Here is a 22,622-nt window from a genome sequence, read left to right as displayed (position 1 = left end):
TTTCGTGGAATGACAAACTTAATATACCCTCCATACTATGGTGGAGGGTATAAAAAATTATGGATTTATTTTTTTTCTGATTCAAACATTTGTAATCTATATTGGAATATTTCAAATAATAATAATAATAATATTTCCATTACAGAGAAGATGGCATGCCCCTTCCGGCCGATCGAGCTATTGTCGAGGATGGAAATCTAACATTAACCGGTCTAATTGAACAGGATCGTGGAATTTACGAATGTGTGGCCACAAATGAAGCTGCCACAATAACCGCCGAAACCGAGTTGATGATAGAAAATATTGCCCCCAGACCACCCTATAATTTGACAGCCAATAGCACGGAGACATCCATAACCATAAGATGGCAACCAGGTAAGGTGTTCCATGCTCCCAAAATATAATCCTTTGCATGAACAACCTTCCAGCCGGAAGAGCATCAATTTGACTCTCCCTCTGAAAAAAAATCAACAAGGCTAATATTGCATAACTTTATTATTTGAATAACAAATGTGGCACTGGTGTGTATGTGTGTAGTTGTAAATCCATGTGCCTGGTGTGTGTGTGCAACTTCACAAAATGTATAAAATATGCATAATTTAAGGGCTTGATGACCAGCATCAGCCGCACCACATTCACTTCATGAAAAGAATGCAGACGCAACCATCCATCTGGCATTGTTGTTACCTTTATTGTCAGCTTCATAAAAAATGGGAGTCCTCAGAAAAAACACCCTCCATCCCGACATTTTGTTTTCGTATTTTGTTGTTTTTCGGTGGTTGAATCAAAATAATAACAGGTGGCTGCAGTGTAAGGAGTGATGTAAGTGGCCGGAATGTTGCAAAAATGCTGATGTGTCACAAAATGAATTGTTCATATTTTTCCATATTGGAATATGCATTTCCATTTTTTTGTGGGTTTCTGGTTTGTTTTTGTTGTTGGTGGCTTTTTTGCTTATTTGGCATGAAAAGGCCTGTTTACGAAGTAAATATGATGCTGTCGTGTTTGTTTATTCAACAATGGTAGTAGAATGTGAATTTTTTTTTTTTTGTTATCAAAATATACGTAAGTGCATGTTCAGGTGTACTTTAAAGGAAAGGGTTGGGTGATTTTTATACCCTACACCACAAGGTGGTCAGGGTATTATGTCTTTGTGCATTTGTTTGTAACAGGCAGAAGGAAACGAGATAGACCCATAGTTCCTTTTGATGATCTGCATAGAATCACATTCTGAGTCGATTTATGCATGTCCGTCCGTCCATCCGTCCGTCTGTCCATCTGTTGTAATCACGCCAAAACGAATTAAGATAGTAAGCTAAAATTTTACGCAGATCTCAGTCTTTTGTCTGCAGGCAGGTCTAGTTCGGTCAAGATGGGCTACATCGGTCCATGATATCATATAACCCGTATAACGGTATCCCTGAAATTCGGTATTTTGATGATTGCAGCCAAACTGTTCAATAAAATTATCTGAAAATCCACAAAAGAAGTTCCTTTTGAGTACTTTACCCCCTAAAAGAGTATTGTCTATAGCCCTCATAGAGCGGTACCTCTCTTTATTCGGTATTTTGATGATTTTAACCACATTTTTTATACCCTACACCACAAGGTGGTCAGGGTATTATGTCTTTGTGCATTTGTTTGTAACAGGCAAAAGGAACGAGATAGACCCATAGTTCCTTTTGATGATCTGCATAGAATCACTTTCTGAGTTGATTTATGCATGTCAGTCCGTCCGTCCGTCCGTCTGTCCATGTATTTTTGTGAACAAAATGCAGGTCGCATTTATTATCCGATTGAGATGAAATTTTCCAAACAACATTTGTTTGGCCCAAGGACGAATCCTATTGAAATTGGAGATAATCGGTAAAAATTTAGATATAGCTCCCATATATATCTTCGTCCGATTTGCCTTTTATTGTGCACCAAACGTGTAATATCAGCCCGAATAGTATGGAATTTTGCACATGCAACCAAATTAGGCCTAAAAATAAGCATGCCAAATTTGATGGAGATCGGTTCAGATTTGGATATAGCTCCCATATATAACTTCGTCCGATTTATCTTTTATTGTGCACCAAACGTCTAATATTTGCCCAAATGGGATGGAATTTGGCACATACGACCGAATTGAGTCTAGAAGGTAGTATGCAAAATTTGGGGAAGATCGGTTCAGATATAGCTATAGCTCCCATATATATTGTTCATCCGATTTGTTGTATTTGCTACCCACAGCCGTAATATGCAATCCGTAACAACGATATTCAGGGAAATATATCAAATACAGCTCAGAATATCTTTGCCAAATTTTATCGAGATCGATTCAGATTTGGATTTAGCTCCCATATATATCTTTATCTGATTTAGAATTAATTTTGCACCAAATGGGCAATACAAGTCCGAATTTAAAAGATACAAATGCTTCGGCGTATTTAGTCCTTTAAATTTTAAATTATAATTATAATCATAGGGTGTATGATTGAATTCTTCCATAAAAACTTTTACTTGTTATGTGGAGCTCAAACTAAATTAGCAAAGTGGTGTAGGGTATCATAAAATCGGCCCCGCCCGACTTTAGGACTTTCTTTACTGGTTTCAATTGATTTTTTTAAATTCTACACAAGAATTTCTCTGTGAGTACAATAACCCCTGGAAGAGAATTCTCTATATAGGTTCGCGATATCGTACATCCCCTATATAAGGGCGTCTCCCGATAATCGGCATTTTAATAATTGTAGCCAAACTTGTTAATGGAATGGTCTGAAATCCACACAAGGAGTTCCTTCTGAATACTTAACCCCCTAGAAAGGAATTGACTATATGGTCCTACGTTTAGTATAGCATCCCAATAACGTTACATCCAGATATTCGGTATTTTCATGATTTTAGCGACATTATTCAGCGAAATTATTTCAAATTTCGTATTTAGAGTTCGGAGAGTTCGTGTTCGTATAGCCCCCATATAAAGGTTTTCATTTGAGAGGTATTTTTCTACGGGATTCTATTGAAATTTTTCTCAATATAAAATTTGTGGATTCCAAACTAATCCCTTCACCCAATATTGTACCATTTAGTACTTTTCGTACTATTATAGTACGTATTTCCACAACCACCTGCATATTTTAATCTCAGATACAAACAGAGATCTCAATATCAAATTCTGGGATTCCAACTGTATCCCTTTACCCAATACCCAATATTGTAGCACTTAGTACTTTTCGTACAATTACAGTACATATTTCCACAACTACCTTCATATCTCAATCTCAGATACCAAAAGATATCTCAATATCAAATTTGATGATTCCAACCCTATCCCTTCTCCCAATACCAAATTTAGTACTTTTCGAAAAATTATAGTACACATTTTCAAAATAATCTCCATATTTCAACCTCAGATACCAACAGTGAGCTTAATATAATATTTCATTATATCAGCTCCCTACTTTCCCTTGTTGCCACATTTTGTGCCATTTAGTACAATTATAGTATATATTTCCAAAACCATCTCCATATCTCAACACCAGATACCAAGAAATATTTCTGGATTCCAGCTCTATAGATTCACTCAATACCAAACATAGCACCATTCAGTACTTATTGTACAATTATGGTACACATTTTCAAAACAATTTTCATATCTCAATTCCAGACAACAACAGATATATTAATATCAAATTTGAGGATTTCCGACCTATCCTTTCAACCAATACAGCATTTAGTACCATTTAGTACTTTTTCGTAGAAATATAAAACGCCAACAATGACTTCCATTCAAAATTTCGAATTTGAGCTCTATTCCTTCACCCAATACCCCATTTTTCTTAGTATTTTTAGTAAAATGTTAGTACACATTTCCAAATCCACCATCCCAATCCGGATAGCAACACAGTTATCAATATCATACTTAGATATTCCTCTCCTACCCCTTCACCAAATACCAAATTTAGTACCATATAGTATTTTTCGTATAATTTAGGACGAATTTCCCAGTTATCGCCAAATCTCAAACACAAATACTAACAGTAATCTAAATATAAAATGTAAGATTTTTATCTCTATTCCTTCAACCAATACCAAATGTTGTACCATTCAGTACTTTTCGTACAACTATAGTACAGATTTCAAGATCACCTCTATATGTCAATGCTACACATGAATAGCGGCCCTAATACCAAATTTGAGATTTCAAGCACTATCTATTCACCCAAAACCAATTTGTACCAAACATAGTACTATTTTATACTCTTCGTAAATTTGTAGTACCCACTTCGAAATCTCCTCTTTATCACAAACTAACCACCAACATGGACTCTAATACAAAATTTCAAAGTTCCACCCATATCCGTTCACTATTCACTGTTCGAAATTTAGTACCATTTAATACAGTTCCCTCACTAAGTACACATTTCCAAAACTCCCTTCATATATCAAACTTAATTTCCAACTTTAATTCTCATACAAAATTTCAAGTTCGTTCAAATAATACAATGGGATTTTAGAACATTTTCAAAATTTAAAGTTAGAATTTTCAATAACCCTTTTTTGCATCTATCCTCCACTCTATCAGTGACTATCATTCCAAATTACAGAATTCTACCTCCATCGGTTCATCACAATTCCAATTTGTACCAAATTTGTACCGTTGTAGCGTTCAAATGTAGATTTTATTTTATTTGGTACATTTTAGTACAAATAGGTACAAAATTCAAAAACTACATACATATCCCAATCTTACACTTCGACAGTAATCTTATTTCCAACTTTCAGGATACAAGCTCTATTGGATCATCTTGCACCGAATTGTACCAAAAATTAGTACCATTAAGTACACTTAAGTATAAATATTCATAACTACCTACATCATACAGTCCAATAGAAATGTTATTTTCAAATTTCAGGGTACCAACGGTACCAGTTCACCTAAAATTTAAATTGTACCAAATTTAGTACCATTTAGGACACATAAGTACGATGTACCAAATTTAGACTCATTTAGTACTTTCCGTTCACATAAATACAAAAGCCCCCTACATACCCCAATCCCACACTGCGCCATTAATGTTAATAAAATTTGCAGGTCCAACCTCTGCAATCCCAATTCAAAATGTTAAGATTCCACCCTGTAGGTTCGCCCAAATACAAAATGTACTTCATTTAGTACATTTTAGTATATATAAGTAAAAATTTCAAAAACTATCTACATTCAAACCGGTTCAGCCAAAATTTAAATTGTACCAAATTTAGTACGATCTAGTGCACATGCCTACATTCCTCAGTCCTAAATTGAAATAGTAATGTTACTTCTAAATTTCCGAATTCCCAAATTGTAATTGAGCCAAATTTAGTATCATTTTACTTTTAAATCTTTTTGTACCGTTATAGTACGAATTTCCAAAAACCCAGCCTTATATGACTCCTTCGGACTAAGAGTGACCCTCAGCAAAATTTCAAGATTCGATATTCTGTCATTTCATGCCATTCATGCCAATTTAGTTTCTTTTAATTTCAAAATTTAAATTGATTTCTTTAACATAACCTCCCTCTCTCTCCTATTCTCCCCACCTCTTACATATGCACATCTCCTTTTTTTACTCCATCTATGAATCTATAAATTTTAATCCAAAACTAAAATATGCCATAAGTCCATAACACAATGCCACACGGTAAAGTTAGTTCATAACCTTTTGTAAATAAATTCAAGTGATTAGGAAAATACTTTTATGCCATTGTCATCATCATTATTAGATATTTGTGTCCGTCGGCCGTCCGTCCGGCCATTCGACGCGTCTGTCTTTCATTTCAAAATAAGGGATTAAATTTAATTGCTTAATCATCTGAAAATCGAAACATAATTCTTTCTTTTTTTGCTGTTCAATAATCTCTGTGGAAGTTTGCGTTAAATGCTTCACCGATACTGAGAGATAAATAAGATTTGTTTTCTTTGGATGTGTGTTTGTATCTGTGTGTGTGTTAGTGTGGTTGTGTGTGTCAAAGGATTTCCTGGTTTGGTTTTCTTTTATTCATTCATTCATTCAACTTCATTGAAATTGAATTGCATTGATAGACCTTTATAACAACAACGACAACAATCTTAATGTGATTAATGCATTGGAATGAACTGCATTTATGCTTCGGGGCTCTTCTTCGAGGAAAGAAAGGACGACATATTAGGACAAATATAAACAACCATAAGGTGGTTTTTATTTGAATTTAGTCAATTATTTCCACATTGAATGGAGAGATAATATCTTGTCAGGGTGGTAGGTGGAGAGAAGTTTTAAGGTTCCCAAATCAAAATAATAAGTCCGAATTTTTTATGAAAAAAAATCAATTTTAAGTTTCTTTAAAGGGTCCAGGTATCGGGTTTTTGCCACGTCCATGTGCAGAGATATTTATGTACATATTTATTTCTTTAAACATATGTCTTTTCTTCGAATGGCATTAAAGAAATGAAGTAAATCCAATGCAAATATATGTTTATTTCAATTTAATTGTCAAAATAAATATGTTCGAAGGCCGAGAATACAAATAAAGTATTAAATTTATTAAAACGTAAGCATTTTTAAAAAGATTGTTGGGCTATTGGTTGCATAATTTTGTTTGTGCCAATGATATCATGACTTGAGCGGAGAGTAATGGAGTTACTTAATTTTTCAAAGTCAGCGAAACATTAAAATGTTTAAATACAACTAAAAATACCCTCAGCCATTGTTCGACTATTTAAAAATATTTGTCCCTCTGTTATGATTATTAAATATTTAACCCTTATGCAATAGGTTCTGAAGAAATGGGAGAATATAGGTCATTTCGTACCGGACCTAATAAATGTGATATAAATATTACGATGTGCTAGGTTTGGACTGTGTTGTGTTGATGGAAATATAGGGATGTACCCAGTCTTGAATGTTAGTGGAATAATGGGATGTGTGAAATATAAGAGAACCTGATGCTTATTTCGGATCTTATAAACGATTTGGTATTCAAAACTTTGACCCTTTGTGGGGAGGTACCAGAAGGAATTGTCCGATCTCTACTGTTTTTATAACAGATCCTGCGTTGATAGAAATATTCGGATGAGCCACGTCTAAATGGAATCGGATGGTAATTTTGCGTTTATGAGCTTAAAGGTTATTCAAAATTTCGAGCTTTTGTTGTAGAGGTACCAGAAGGAATAGACCGATGTATTCCGTCTTAACACCGGATCCTGGGCTAATAAAAAACCTTGGGTTAATGAATTATTGGGATGTGTGAAATTTGAAGACAATCGGACTTTTACATCACATTTTATAAGAGTTGTAATTATTCAAAATTTTGACCCTTTGTGGGGGTGGTACCAAAAACGTGCCTCATCGAATTAACGGTTTTACACCCTAGGTCTGTTTGGACCAAATCCGCTTCAGAGCATTTGGATTCGATCTAGCGATGTCCGTCCTTCTGTCTGTCTCTCTAGCTGGTGCGCACTATAACTGTCGAAGCAAGTATCAGATTTGGTTCAAACTTGGTACAACTTAATATTATTATCAAACTTAGATCGAGTTCGGAGATGGGTAATTTCGATCCTTCACAAAAGGTAGATATTTTCAAAAAAAATATCTGATTTTGCTCCAACTTTGTAAATTCTAATATTTGCATTAGTGCTACGTCAGGTGCGAAAATGGACCCATAGGGTCAAAATTTTAAATAATTATAACTATTATAAAATGTTATGTATGAGTTCGATTGTCTTCAAATTTTCACATATCACAATATTTTTATCGTTCCATGGTCTGGTGTGAAAATGGAATATGTCGGTCCACTACTTCTGGTATACAAACACCCCCCCCCTCTCTATCACAAATGAATATCCATGAAGCTCATAAAACGCGAAATTAACATCCGATTCCATTCAGACTTCATAGATCTCAATATTTCAACTCAATATCTGTTATAAATATGATAGAGATCGCACCATTTCTCCTGGTACCTCCCCCACAACTAGTCAAAGTTCTGAATAACTATACGATCACAAAATCCGAAATACCCCTCCGGTTTTCTTCTTATTTCACACATCCCACTATCGTGGATTTTACCAAATTTTGTTTAGAAACTATTAGATAAATATTTGATAAAATCAAAATTAAGGACTATTACAGCAAAATATATAATCCTTAATTTTTTAAGAATTTTTTTTTTTCAAAGGACTTTCAAGTATTAAATTTCATTTCTAAGCCACTCGTCCGACAACTGTTTAAATTATTCCAGTGACAGCGTATTATATTGACAAAAACATTTTGGTGAGAATTTCCCAGAAGAAAAGTTATTCGTGATGGAATTCAAGCGTGATAGTGTGATTTCTTTATATTTGGCTGGAAAACCGCAGGTGGCTATCGTTAGAGCACTCCAGCATTTAAATGTGAATAAATCTTTGTGTCTCGTACCATCGCTCGTTACCGTGATGCTGGTAGCGTAGCCCGATGTCAAGGAAGTGGACGGAAGAAAACAGCAACATCAGCAGAAATGCTTCGAAAAATAAAGAAGCGACTTGATCGAAATCCGTGTCGCAGTGGCCGAAAATGGCTCGTGAGCTGAACATATCGCAATATTCCATTCGGCAAATATTGAAAATTGAGCTCAGTGTAAAGCCATCGAAATTCCAAAAAGTGCAAGAACTTACACCGCAACAGAAAGAAAATAGACTCAAAAGAGCTAAATAGTTGCTTCACTCGGCCGAAATTGGTGAACTGCCGAATTTGGTTTTCTCCGGTGAGAAAACATTCGTTTGTAAACAAACAAAACGATCGTGTTTACTTGCCAAAGAGTTCAGCTTAAAATGTGCACCTTCGCTTGGCCACCAGAACTCAAGCGCCGGCCATGGTGATGGTGTCTACGCTCGTATTAATCGACCGTGGCATCAGAATAAATGCCGAATATTATCGAGAAAATATTCTGGAGGGTATATTAAAGCCTTGGGCACGCAAAAATTTTGGCCGCCGACCTTGAGCATTTTCAACAGGGCTTAGCACCATCGCACTCAGCACGCGCCACCTAAGAATGGTAACAAAATGAGGTTCCTTGCTTCATTTCCAGCACTCAATAGCCACCAGAATCTCCGCATACCAATCCGTTGGACTATTGTGTCTGGAGTATTTTGGAAAGCAAGGTTGGCACTAAAAAATACCAAAGTGTCTCGATCACCTCAAGCAAGCGCTTCGCCGGGAATGGGCCAAGATACCGCAGAGCAACATTCAGGCAGCGTGTAATGGTTTCATTGCCCGTTTGAAGGCCATAATTCGGGCCAAAGGTGACCAATTCGAACAAATCTCAACTTATTCTAAAATTTGATGCTATTTCCGACATTTTTTGCTTTCATTCAATAAATTTAAAAAAAATAAATACATTGGGTTAAGAACTATCAAATTGAAAATCAATCGTGGAAAAGGAAATTTTTCTAGGATTATCAGGTGAAGCACTATTGAGCTGAGAATCGAAGAGGAATTTTTATGGATTTTTTATTCAGTTTTTTTTAATTGAAAATTTTATAAAATTTTGGATTTGAAGAAAATTTTGTACAAGAACTATCTTAGCAATATTTTTAAGGAATATTAGCGCAATAACCATAAACTATATACGACAATGTTTGAAGACTTTTTATCAAGGACTATCAGTGCAATGTTCGCAGATTTTTAATGGAAAATTGTTCAAGGGAAATAGGAAGAACTACTCTGCCTTTTTGAGGGCGGGACTAATAAAGATTTTTTAAAGAAAGCAAAAAAAAACTTGTTTTTATGCATATTTTTTCAAGGAAAACTTTTTTAGGAACTATCATGTAATTTCTTTGTCAAGAATCATCAATTTTGTAATTTTTGAGAACATTTTTGCATTAATCGTGTATATTGTAGAAACCGCTTTCAAAGTCCATCAACTCAAAAATTATGTAGCTACAAAAAATATATAATTTCAAGGACTATCAGGGTTATAATCGAGCACCATTAGATCAATAAATTCAAATTTTAAGGATACTTTTTCAAAGGTTTAGAGACTATCAAAGCAATATACAGGGATTTTAAAGGAAATCATTTTAAAGGTAATAGTAGATTTCCGGAACATTCTTTAAGGACGTCTTTTCAAGGACATTCACAACAATAATCGAGCATTTTGTAAGTCAATTCTTTGCTGTTGATTTTTAAGACATTCTTTAAAGGACTCTCAAAACAATAATTGCGGATTTCTTATGACATTCTCTCAAGAATATCCGAGCAATAGTCATTGTTTTGAAGTATTTTTTAAGGACTATTATTAAATATGTTTACCGGGGCAATTGTGGACTATTTAAGGGATGTTTTACAGGGACCATTATGTCATTGCTTATTGATTGTCTTTAAGAATATTCGTTGAAATTTAAGGAAATATTTCAATGGTCCTTGAAATATTTCCTTAAATTTTATTTATTTATGAAGACATCTGTTAAAAGATAATCGTGACTTTTTTTTTATTTTTAGGATTTCCTAAGGAACAGTTTTCGAATACTATCATTGATATTTTCCATTTTTTTTTTAATCATCGCAGATGTTTTGTAGTATTTTTTAGAAAAGTTTTGCGTACAATAGTGTTCTTTTTTTTGGGTATTTGTTATAGTTTTACTGGTAGCCAATAATCAGCTGCTTGCAAAAATCCCGAATTTAATTCATTGTTTTTCATGAATTTCCTGTGAAAATAATAATCATTTATTAATAAATTGAACTTGCAAAAGACTATCACAGTGATAGTTTCACATGGCCATTATCAAGTTTTTTATTGAAATGCATTTTTTGGTAATTTCAACTTTGCATATTAAAGGTATAAATTATAATCTACAAAGTAGTGGGCATAAACAAAAAAACAACTCAGCAACAAATAGATAATTGTGATAAAAAATGTCATTTGAGCAATTTGCGGCTACACAGATTTCTTTAGACCGTACGCCATGGTGCGATAAAAAAACTGTGATGATGTCTTCATATTCTGGGAATGCTTCTCAACAAATACTTCTAATGATCCCCTACGAAGATCCTTCGAAAATAATAAAATCCCGATTATATTTACCCTGATTCCTCTGTATGCAATCCTAGTAAGTCTCCGTTCAAAATGAGGCAAGAGGGTGTTAGAAGGCTTAGCCAGTAGGTTGAAGTGATGAAACGAGTCTGTGGTCTCAACCTCTTAAATTCTATATTTACAGTAAGAATTCGAAAGCTTTATATTTAGACCTGTCTAACGATGCTAAACAGGAATGCACACGTCAATAGAATATAACTAGAATACCGTAATTTGACCTGAGGATCACTCCTAGTGTCTGGGGATAAAAAAGGCAAACAATACCGAATTTCATTTCAAACAAGTAAAAAAGTTGTAAGTTAGGCCGGGCGTACTTTGAATATCCTCCACCATTTGGTACAAATTTGGCAATTTTCAAAAAAATAAAATCCATTAAAAGTTCTGTTAAAATCTTAAAAATACCGAATGTAGCTGTTACATGGACCTGCATAGGTAATTTTGTCATGAGCCATTACAATATTCAAATGCGAAATTTAAAAACAGGTGAATAATGCAGGTAAAATCATCAAAATACCGAATATCGGGTGGTACCGTTATATGGGGGCTATACGAAGACGCGGACCTGCATAGACAATTTTCTGTCATAGGCTGTGGTATTCATTTTAAACTTCAAATACTAAATTTGAAAGAATTCCGGTGAATAATGTCGCTAAAATCAACAAAGAATCGAATATCCGGAGGTACCGTTATATGGGGCTATACGAAGACGTGGACCTGCATAGACAATTTTCTGTCATAGGTGGTAGTATCCATTACGAACTTCAAATACAAAATTTGAAACAATTCCGGTGACTAATGTCGCTAAAATCATTAAAATACCGAATATCGGGAGGTACCGTTATATGGGGGCTATACCAAAAACGTGGACCTGGATGGCCCATTTTCAATACCAAAAGTCCTGCAGACATAATATACATTTGAGAAAAGTTTTATCAATCTACTTCAATTCGTTCGGAAGCTAAAGTGATTTCCACAGACGGACATACGGACGGACCATCTCTAAATCGACATAGAATTTTATGCTGATCAAGAAAATATGTACTTTGTGGGGTCTAAAATGCATATTTCGAGGTGATACAAACCGAATGACAAACTTAATATACCCTCCATACTATAATGAAGAGTATAAAAAACTTTGCTATACACGTACGCACACATCCATGAGAAGGACTTGCAGGCAGTCAATACCGAATTTAGACCAGAAAGCAATTCATCATTGACATATAATCGCGATTGTAGATTTGCTACCTGCCTAATAATCGTTGAAACTCCACCAATCACTCCAAGCGGTTTCAAATCTCATGACATACTGAGTATATTCTCCACCCAAAGATCGTAAGCACAAAAATTAAAAATAAAAATTTTCCCAAACAAATGTGAAATTAAGAAAAAAATATTAAACAAGCGTTATGCAATAATTACAATTTACTTATATTTATTAAAAAACACATAACTGAGATTCCATTGATGCAACACCCACTTCCCCTCGAACCCCACCGTCAGCAATATTCACACTTTATCGTCAATGGCAATAACATCACAGAACAATTACGGCTACACCTCCGCACGGCATGCATTTCATTTTCATTTCATAAACAACAATTATTGCAACGACAACTACAAAAAAAGGGAAACAAATATGTATGGAGAGGAAAACATTTTCACTTTATTTACACCACACGCACACACACACAGCCATACACAATGCCAGACACATAGAAGAAAAAGTATTGGATTTTGTTGCACTTTGGCATGTGTTCAGAAGAGTTAGGACCTGGTTGTATTCCCCCTTTATGTCACATTTTGTTTGCGTTTTTACCTCACTAACCCATCGCTCTCACACTCCCTCTCTTTTTTACATTTACAGGATATTTGCGACCCAATCTCGAATACACGGTCTGGTATCGTCTAACGGCTGCCCAGGAATGGCGTACAATGCGTATCGTCCAGAAGCATGTCATGGAGGCCACCATTCCGCATTTGTTGCCCGGTCGCGAATATGAATTTATGGTATTGAGCCAGGATAAATATGGCGACGGCATGTTCAGCAAACCCTTTCGATACCCAACACAACGTAAGTTTATAGCAAAGATGATAACATCTATGTGACCTATCTCTGATGGGGATTGAGATACTCAAAAGGAAAACGAACTTCTACATAGAGAAGACCATTGGTCTTCTTCGTATAGCAGACCTTTGGTCTTCTTCATAGAGAGGAACATTGGTCTTCTTCTATAGAAGATCATTGGTATACTTCCTATAGAAGACCATTGGTATTCTTCTGGTCTTCTCTATACTGAAGACCACGCGTCTTCTCTATACGGAAGACCACTGGTCTTCTGTATACGGAAGACAACAGGTCTACTCTATACGGAAGACCACTGGTCTACTCTATACGGAAGACCACTGGTCTACTCTATACGGAAGACCGCTGGTCTTCTCTATCGGGAAGACCGCTGGTCTTCTATAGGGAGACCGCTGGTCCTCTCTATCGGGGAGACCGCTGGTCTAATCTATCGGGAAGACCGCTGGTCTTCTCTATAGGGAAGACCGCTGGTCTTCTCTATCGGGAAGACCACTGGTCTTCTCTATCTGGAAGATCACTGGTCTTCTCTATCGGGAAGACTACTGGTCTTCTCTATCGGGAAGACCACTGGTCTTCTCTATACGGAAGACCGCTGGTCTTCTCTATCGGGAAGACCGCTGGTCTTCTCTATCGGGAAGACCACTGGTCATCTCTATCGGGAAGACCACTGGTCTTCTCTATTCGGAAAACCGCTGGTCTTCTCTATTCGGAAGACCGCTGGTCTTCTCTATACTGAAGACCACTGGTCTTCTCTATACTGAAGACCACTGGTCTTCTCTATACGGAAGACCACTGGTCTTCTCTATACGGAAGACCACTGGACTTCTCTATACGGAAGACCACTGGTCTTCACTATACGGAAGACCACTGGTCTTCACTATACGGAAGACCACTGGTCTTTACTATACGGAAGACCACTGGTCTTCACTATACGGAAGACCACTGGTCTTCCCTATACAGAAGACCACTTCCCTATACAGAAGACCACTTCTCTATACGGAAGACCACTAGTCTTCTCTGCACTGAAGACCACTGGTCTTCTCTGCACTGAAGACCAATGATCTTCCGCTGGTCTAATCTATCGGGAAGACCGCTGGTCTTCTCTATAGGGAAAACCGCTGTTCTTCTCTATCGGGAAGACCACTGGTCTTCCCTATCTGGAAGATCACTGGTCTTCTCTATCGGGAAGACTACTGGTCTTCTCTATACGGAAGACCGCTGGTCTTCTCTATCGGGAAGACCGCTGGTCTTCTCTATCGGGAAGACCGCTGGTCTTCTCTATCGGGAAGACCACTGGTCTTCTCTATACGGAAGACCGCTGGTCTTCTCTATCGGGAAGACCGCTGGTCTTCTCTATCGGGAAGACCGCTGGTCTTCTCTATCGGGAAGACCACTGGTCTTCTATATCGGGAAGACCACTGGTCTTCTCTATCGGGAAGACCACTGGTCTTCTCTATTCGGAAAACCGCTGGTCTTCTCTATTCGGAAGACCGCTGGTCTTCTCTATACTGAAGACCACTGGTCTTCTCTATACTGAAGACCACTGGTCTTCTCTATACTGAAGACCACTGGTCTTCTCTATACGGAAGACCACTGGTCTTCTCTATACGGAAGACCACTGGTCTTCTCTATACGGAAGACCACTGGTCTTCTCTATACGGAAGACCACTGGTCTTCACTATACGGAAGACCACTGGTCTTCACTATACGGAAGACCACTGGTCTTCACTATACGGAAGACCACTGGTCTTCACTATACGGAAGACCACTGGTCTTCACTATACGGAAGACCACTGGTCTTTACTATACGGAAGACCACTGGTCTTCACTATACGGAAGACCACTGGTCTTCACTATACGGAAGACCACTGGTCTTCACTATACGGAAGACCACTGATCTTCTCTATACGGAAGACCACTGATCTTCTCTATAGGGAAGACCACTGGTCTTCTCTATACGGAAGACCACTGGTCTTCTCTATACGGAAGACCACTGGTCTTCTCTATGCGGAAGACCACTGGTCTTCTCTATGCGGAAGACCACTGGTCTTCTCTATGCGGAAGACCACTGGTCTTCTCTATGCGGAAGACCACTGGTCTTCTCTATGCGGAAGACCACTGGTCTTCTCTATGCGGAAGACCACTGGTCTTCTCTATGCGGAAGACCACTGGTCTTCTCTATGCGGAAGACCACTGGTCTTCTCTATGCGGAATACCAGTGGTCTTCCCACTTCCCTATACCACTTCCCTATACAGAAGATCACTTCTCTATACGGAAGACCACTGGTCTTCTCTGGACTGAAGACCACTGGTCTTCTCTGCACTGAAGACCACTGGTCTTCTCTATACGGAAGACCGCTGGCCTTCTCTATACGGAATACCAGTGGTCTTCCCTATACAGAAGACATTTGGTCTTCTCTATACAGAAGACATTTGGCCTTCCCTATACAGGAGACGATTTGTCTTTTTCATATGGAAGTCCATATGATTTCTCTATAAAAAATGCCATTGGTCTTCTTCCGTAAACCGAAGTTCTTTTGCCTATCTGCTTGGCCACTGAGTATATCCCTGAGCGCCGGATCAATAAATAACCTGGTCGTCCATTCTCCCAGCTCCCAGTTCGAGAATTAAAATTAAGATATTTAATCCGCCGCTGGCAGCAGATATTAATTAAATATTGCGGAACTCGAGCTGGCCAGAGGCACTCAGAAGTAGCTTTGTTGGGTTTAAGTGTTCCACGCTCTTTGTGTGTGGCTGTGTGAATGCTTCCGTTCTTTTTTTTTTGCCAGGACAATGTCTATTATCCTTTTGTTTAATTTATTTCGTTTATATCCTGTCCATTGGTTCATTTGTGCGTTTGTTTGTTTGTCTGTTTCTATCCTTTGCAGCCTCATCGAAAGTTGCCGAATCGGACGATGACAATGTCGAAGGCGACTTGTCGTCTGTGCAACAATCCCAGCAACGTGTTAACTACCAATCACCAAGTGGTGGTGGCGGTGGCGGTGTTGGCAGCAGCGCCGGCAGCAGTAGCTTCCTAAGTGCTCCATGGAATTTAAGTGCCATTAATAACCAACAAGGATGGCTCTTACACTGGGAACATCCACTTCATGGGATCGATGCGTTACGCCTGTACACGGTACGCTGGTGGAAGGAGCCCGAACATCATCTGGTCGGCACGGTCGAAACTTTTGACAACTTCTATCAGCTGCGTCATTTGAAGGAGGACTCCACATTCACCATCCAAGTGTTGGCCATTTCGAACGATGGCGCCCAAGTGCCCGGCTCGGAGTTGATCATTGAAGTGCCATCGCATCGTAAAATGCGAGCCCTCCTAATTGGCAGCACCATTGGCATTGCGTTCCTGGTGTGTGCCCTGATCGCCTTCCTCTATGTGAAGCGCAATTGCCTGCGTCATTTGTTCAGCGGCAATGTGGTCGACGATGGCGATGATGGCGGCAGCACCATTGAGGATGGCGGTGACAGCGATTGCAATGGCCATGACATAGAGAAGATACATAATACCTGAGTGTACGAGATAACGTGGCGGTTTCGAAATTAATACATACCCGAACAGAAAATCAATTAATTGTGAAAACGACGGCTCATGTTTTTTGTTTTCGAATATTCCCAGTCCATTTCAGCAGCAGCGGCAGCATCAACATCATAAATCCATTTCCATCAGTTTATGTTTTTTTTTCGAATCCATACAAAAATACACATATCCACACACACATACACACTCAAAGAAGAAATATGCCATCAGCCTCAATTGATTTTGTCAGCCAGCCATCCAGCCATCCAGTCAATTGTGTCCTTGCAGCCATTTTCATATTTGATTATCAACCGTCGGTAGGCTGGACCATCGAACCACTCACTCACTCACATCGCTCCTTTGTATTATTCCACGGATGCCACGTTAACGTTGTTCACTATTCAATACGATACGATTCGAATCGATTCGCTGCGATTGCCTTTTGTTCCACCTTTCGTTTTCAGTAAGTTTGCCATTTTTTAAAACCAGAAGAGAGATTTTAAGTCCAACTTCGCTTGGGCCGTTAATGCCAACAATACCCAAATAGCTAGCCAGCCAAACAGCATCAAACCAACAACCGACCGACCGACCAAAACCCAACAAATATTCTGCTTTGTTTTTGTATTTATTATTATTTTTTTTAATTATTATTGTATTCTGTAGCAATTTTAAAAATTAAGATTGATTTTATGAATGGATTCGTGTGTAGCAAATAAGCCCAGAAAATTATTAATTATTTAAGGTTATTCCGTAATGAATTCGAAACTAATTTGAGTCAAATAAAAATGAGAAATTTTAACACAAGAAGCGGAGTTTTTTAAGGGGATACAAGAATAACGGTAAGTAACTTGGGAGGTGTGAAATTTCATCATAGAATGTATGTCCTTTAGCGGGGAAAAAGTCCTGCAGATAATGAAAGTAGAACTATAAACAGAAGACACGTTTATCGGCATTTGGAAAGTTTACATAGCAATGTAACCTTAATAGTGGTGGGGGAGGTATGACAAATACTTAAATATTTTATTTAAATTTTTCGATTAAGATTCATTGAAATCCGCATATATTAGGTATAAAGTGTCCTGGGCGATATTACTTATTACAACACAAGTATTATTTTGGTGGAATATGTTAACCTTAAAGCGATTCACGAAAGGAGTACTTTTGGTCCTTTTTATACCCTACAACACTTGGTGTGTTGGTGGTATTATAAGTTTGATTGGTCCAAAAATTATATAACACCTCGAAATATTGGTTTCCCACATAGGAAATTATATATGGATCTTCCTATCTCGCCGAGCTGAGTCGATCTAGCTATGTATGTCCGTCCGTCCGTCCGTCCGTCTGTCCAGTTAATTTGTAATCACTCTACAGGTCGCAATTATGGCCCAATCCTCATGAAATTGACAATGGAGATGGCGTTAAGATCAGAATAGAACCCTATTTCTTATGGGGATGATCGCATAATATTTAGAGGTCGAAATGGACCAAAAACTGAAAAAATCCTGATTTTGCAGTTGCTCTACAGGTCGCAATTATGGACCAATCGACGCGGAAATTAACAAGGGGCTAGAGCTTAAGGCTGGGCAGAAGCCTTCCATTTTTGATGGTCATCGGGTAGAATTTACTGGGTGAAATAGGCCATAACATTTGCCTTAAATAAAAGTCAAATTTTCCATTAAACCGCGAATATTTTTTATCCCGGCGGAATCAATCAATTATCGTCCGATCACGAAAATTTTCACGAGGGTAGGGTTAGGCTCGGAGAGGCTAGGCCTTTTGTTTTCAAAGATGTTCGCAATATATTTAGGGGTTGAAATGGATCCACAACTAAAAATATTCCTGAGGACACGAAATATTCCAAAGGACACGAAATCTCGCATGAAGTTAGAGTTTAGGACAGCGAGTAGAATGAACCACTACTTTTGTGTAAAAAATACCAACATTACTTACAGGCGATATCTGAAATACACAAAAGTAGAACTTCTGGCTTTTTTATGCTGATTTCGTTGACGGCTATAGCCAAATATCGTAGACAAGCAAATCATATAGATGAGTCTAAATTTGGAGATACAGAGCGGCCTCTTGCTTTTGGAGATGATCGCAAAATATTTAGGGGTTCATATGAACCAAGAACAGGGAAGAATCGTAGCATTTTGGATGACAATTGTATTATATTTAGCTGTAAAATGGACCAGGAAACTAACAGCACGACAGATTGCGTAAATACTGGGCAAATGACCCTGTTCAAAATGCTAAGGGTAAAATATAGGCAGTGCTCCTTAACATAATTTCAAAAGCGAAATTTTTCCAAAATAGATTTCGACACAGAGGGGCTTCTAACATGTTGTAGTGTTGTAGGGTATCATATGGTCGGCCCCGCCGACTATAGAATTTTCTTACTTGTTTCAAAATAAAAAATGGTAGTGAAATAAGTGACTGCCTGAGAAACAACACCCAGACGAAACGGCTGAAACTAAAATCCTGAAGTTTTTCACGAGGGTCTGTTTTGGTGCGTAGGTTTGTGATAAGACCTTTGTGATAGACCTGGTTTTTGGAAATTCAAACTTCAAGGGTACGAAAAGTACTAAAATGTACTAAAAACAAGCTAAAAAGCATTAGTCGGTTTTGCCGACAGATGTATACACTCAGCCAATGCTCGATTAATTAATATACAGGGTAAGATGAAAAAACTGCAAACAATTTCAGACACCTGTCAATTCTAAGCCACTCGTCCGACAGCTGTTAAAATTATTCCAGTGACAGCTCATTATATTATTTACAAGCGAACAAAAGCATTTTGGTGAGAATTTTCCAGAAAAAAGTTATTCGCGATGGAATAAAGCGTGATAGTGTGATTTCTTTATATTTGGATGGAAAAACACAAGTGGCTATCGTTAGAGTACTCCAGCATTTAAAAGTGAATAATTTTTTTGTATCTCGTGCCATCGCTCGTTACCGTGATACTGGTGATAGCACAACGTCAATTAAGTGGACGGTAAAAAAACAGCAACATCAGCAGAAATAGTTCGAAAAATAAGAAGCGAAACCCGATTCGAAGTAGCCGAAAAATGGCTCGTGAGCAGAACATATCGGTAAATATTGAAAAATGAGCAACCATTGAAAAATGAGCTCGGGGTAAATCCATTGAAATTCCAAAAAGTGCAAGAACTTACACCGCAACAGAAAGAACATAGAAATAGACTCAAAAGAGCTAAAGAGTTGCTTCGCTTGGCCGAATGTGGTGAACTGCCGAATTTGGCTTTCTCCGAAGAGAAAACATTCGTTGTCCAGCAGTTTGTAAACAAACAATATGATCGTGTTTACTTACCAAAGAGGTCAGCTGAAAATGTGTACCTTTGGTTGGACACCAGAACTCAAGCGCTGGCAATGGTGATGGTGTGTGCCGCTATAACAGCCGATGGTCGCTCTAAGCCCGTATTAGTTGTCCGTGGCATCAGAATAAATGCCGAATATTATCGCGAAGATATTCTGGAGGGTGTATTAAAGCCTTGGTCACGCAAACATTTTGGCCGCAAACCTTGGACATTCCAACAGGACTCAGCACCATCGCTAAGTACGCGCCACCCAAGAATGCTCTCAAAATGACGTTCCTCGCTTCATTTCCAGCGCACAATGGCCACCAAAATCTCCGGATACCAATCCGTTGGACTATTGTGTCTGGAGTATTTTGGAAAGCAAGGTTGGCACTAAAAATTACCAAAGTGTCGATCACCTCAAGCAAGCGCTTCGCTGGGAATGGGCCAAAATATCGCAGAGCAACATTCGGGCAGCGTGTGACGGTTTCATTGGCCGTCTGAAGGCCATAATTTGTGACAAAGGTGATCAATTCGAACAAATCTAAACTTATTCTAAAATTTGATGCTATTTCCGACACTTTTTGCTTTCATCCAATAAAATTAAAAAAAAAAACAGTAAAAATTATGGCCTTTGACTTTGTTGTACTTTTTTTTATCTCACCCTGTATTTTGACTTCTATTATGATTATCCAAATTGTTGACCCTCAATAAAGTAGGCTCCGAAGGAATGAGCCTATATTGTCCATTTCGTATCGGACCTAAGTAAATATGATATAAAAATTGCAACCTGCCAGGTTCGGACTATATTGGTTACTTTCTTCACTTTATGTGAGATATGTGATAATCTTTAGAAAATGTTTAAATGTGCGCGAGGTACAACATAAAATCTTCCGAAGTGTTCCATTTTCATACTTCAGCTAATACAGATACAAATATTGGTATGGGCAAAATTACATCAAACTCGAATATTTATATCCAATTTCATGCGAAATCATAAATTCCATATTAAACTCAGGTTTCTGGTTGAGAAATCTCAGGGTGAGAATCTCAGGTTTCTGGTTTGAGAAATCTCAGGTTGAGAATATCAGGTTTCTGGTATTGGAAATTGTGACCCTTTGTGAGTGAGGTACCAGAAAGGGTTGGCAGATACATATCATCTCCGCAACGGATCTTGTGTTAGCAAACACGTTTGTATGTGTGAAATTTGAAAAGGGAGTTGGATGCTCACTTCCTTTTCTTTAAACATTTTGTTTTCCAAAGTCTTAAACCCTATGTGGGGGAGGTACCAGAAGAAATCGTCCGATCTGTACCATATGCATAATAGATCTTGTGTTGATAAAAATTTGAGATGTACCAAGTCTGAATTGAATTTGATGTTAATTTCGTATTTTATGAGCTTCATGGATATTCAAAATTTCGACCCTTTGTAGGGGAGGTACCACAAGAAGTGGACTGATATATGCCATCTTCACATCCGAAAAATATAGTGATATGTGTAATTTGAATCCAATCGAACTCTTACATCCCATTTTATAAGAGTTACAATTACTCAAAATTTTGAACCTTTGTGGGGGAGGTACCAGAATGAGTGAACCGATATATCCCATCTTTACACCAGATCTTGTGTTAGTAGAAATACTGGGATGTGTGAAATATGAAGAGAACCGGGGTTTTATAATCGTTTTGGTTATTCAAAACTTTTACCCTTTGTGGGGAAAGAATCAGAAGAAATTGTCCGACCTCTACCATATATATAACAGATTTTGTGTTAATAGTAATATTGAGATCTGCCAAGTCTGAATAAAATCGAATGTTAATTTTGCGTTTTGTAGCATAGTGGATATTCAAAATTTTGGCCCTTTTTGGGGGAAGAAAAGGAGTGAACCGATATATTCCATCCTCACACTAGATCTTGGGCTTATAAAAATATTGTAATATGTGTCATTTGAAGGCAAATGGATACTTACATCCCATTTTATAAGAGTTGTAATTATTCAAAATGTTGACCCTTTGTGGAGGAGGTATTCTATGGAGTGGACCGATATTGCCCATTTTCGCACCTGACCTAGCATTGACTCAAATATTAGGATATGCAAAGTTGGAGCAAAATCGGATTATCGTTTCTCTTTCTGTGCAGAAAATATGTTTTATTTGAAAATTTCGACCTTTTGTGTGAAATATGAAGAGAACCGAATGCTTATTTCGGATTTTATAATCGTTTGGTTATACAAACCTTTGACCCTTTGTGGGGGAGGTACCAGAAGAAATGGTCCGATCTCTACAATTGTTATAACAGATCTTGTGGTGATAGAAATATTGAGATGTGCCAAGTATGAATGGAATCGGTTCTAAATTTCGGGTTTTTTGAGCTTCATGGATATTAAAAATTTTGACCCTTTGTGGGGAAGGTACCAGAAGGAGCGGGCCGATATATTGCATCCTCACACTAGATCTTGGGCTAATAAAAATATTGTAATGTGTGTCATTTGAAGGCAAATGGATACTTACATCCCATTTTATAAGAGTTGTAATTATTTAAAATGTTGACCCTTTGTGGGGGCGGGGGTATTTTATGGAGTGGACCGATATTGCCCATTTTCGGACCTGACCTAGC

At 37.7% G+C, this 22,622-nt stretch overlaps 1 protein-coding gene across 1 annotated transcript; it reads left to right on the top strand.

Moving 5' to 3' along the window:
• Nucleotides 1-147: 147 nt before the first annotated feature.
• LOC131800592 (protein borderless-like) lies at nucleotides 148-17,492 on the top strand (the record flags this gene model as incomplete). The annotated part of the gene is given in 3 exon segments (XM_059130419.1): nucleotides 148-375; nucleotides 12,941-13,147; nucleotides 16,048-17,492. Coding segments are annotated over 3 exon segments (1,073 nt in total), but the record flags the coding sequence as incomplete, so codon positions are not given.
• Nucleotides 17,493-22,622: the final 5,130 nt, after the last annotated feature.

Source organism: Musca domestica, unplaced genomic scaffold, assembly GCF_030504385.1.
Source record: "Musca domestica strain aabys unplaced genomic scaffold, Musca_domestica.polishedcontigs.V.1.1 743, whole genome shotgun sequence".
Lineage (NCBI taxonomy): Eukaryota > Metazoa > Arthropoda > Insecta > Diptera > Muscidae > Musca > Musca domestica.
This window is presented reverse-complemented; position numbering and strand designations above follow the sequence as displayed.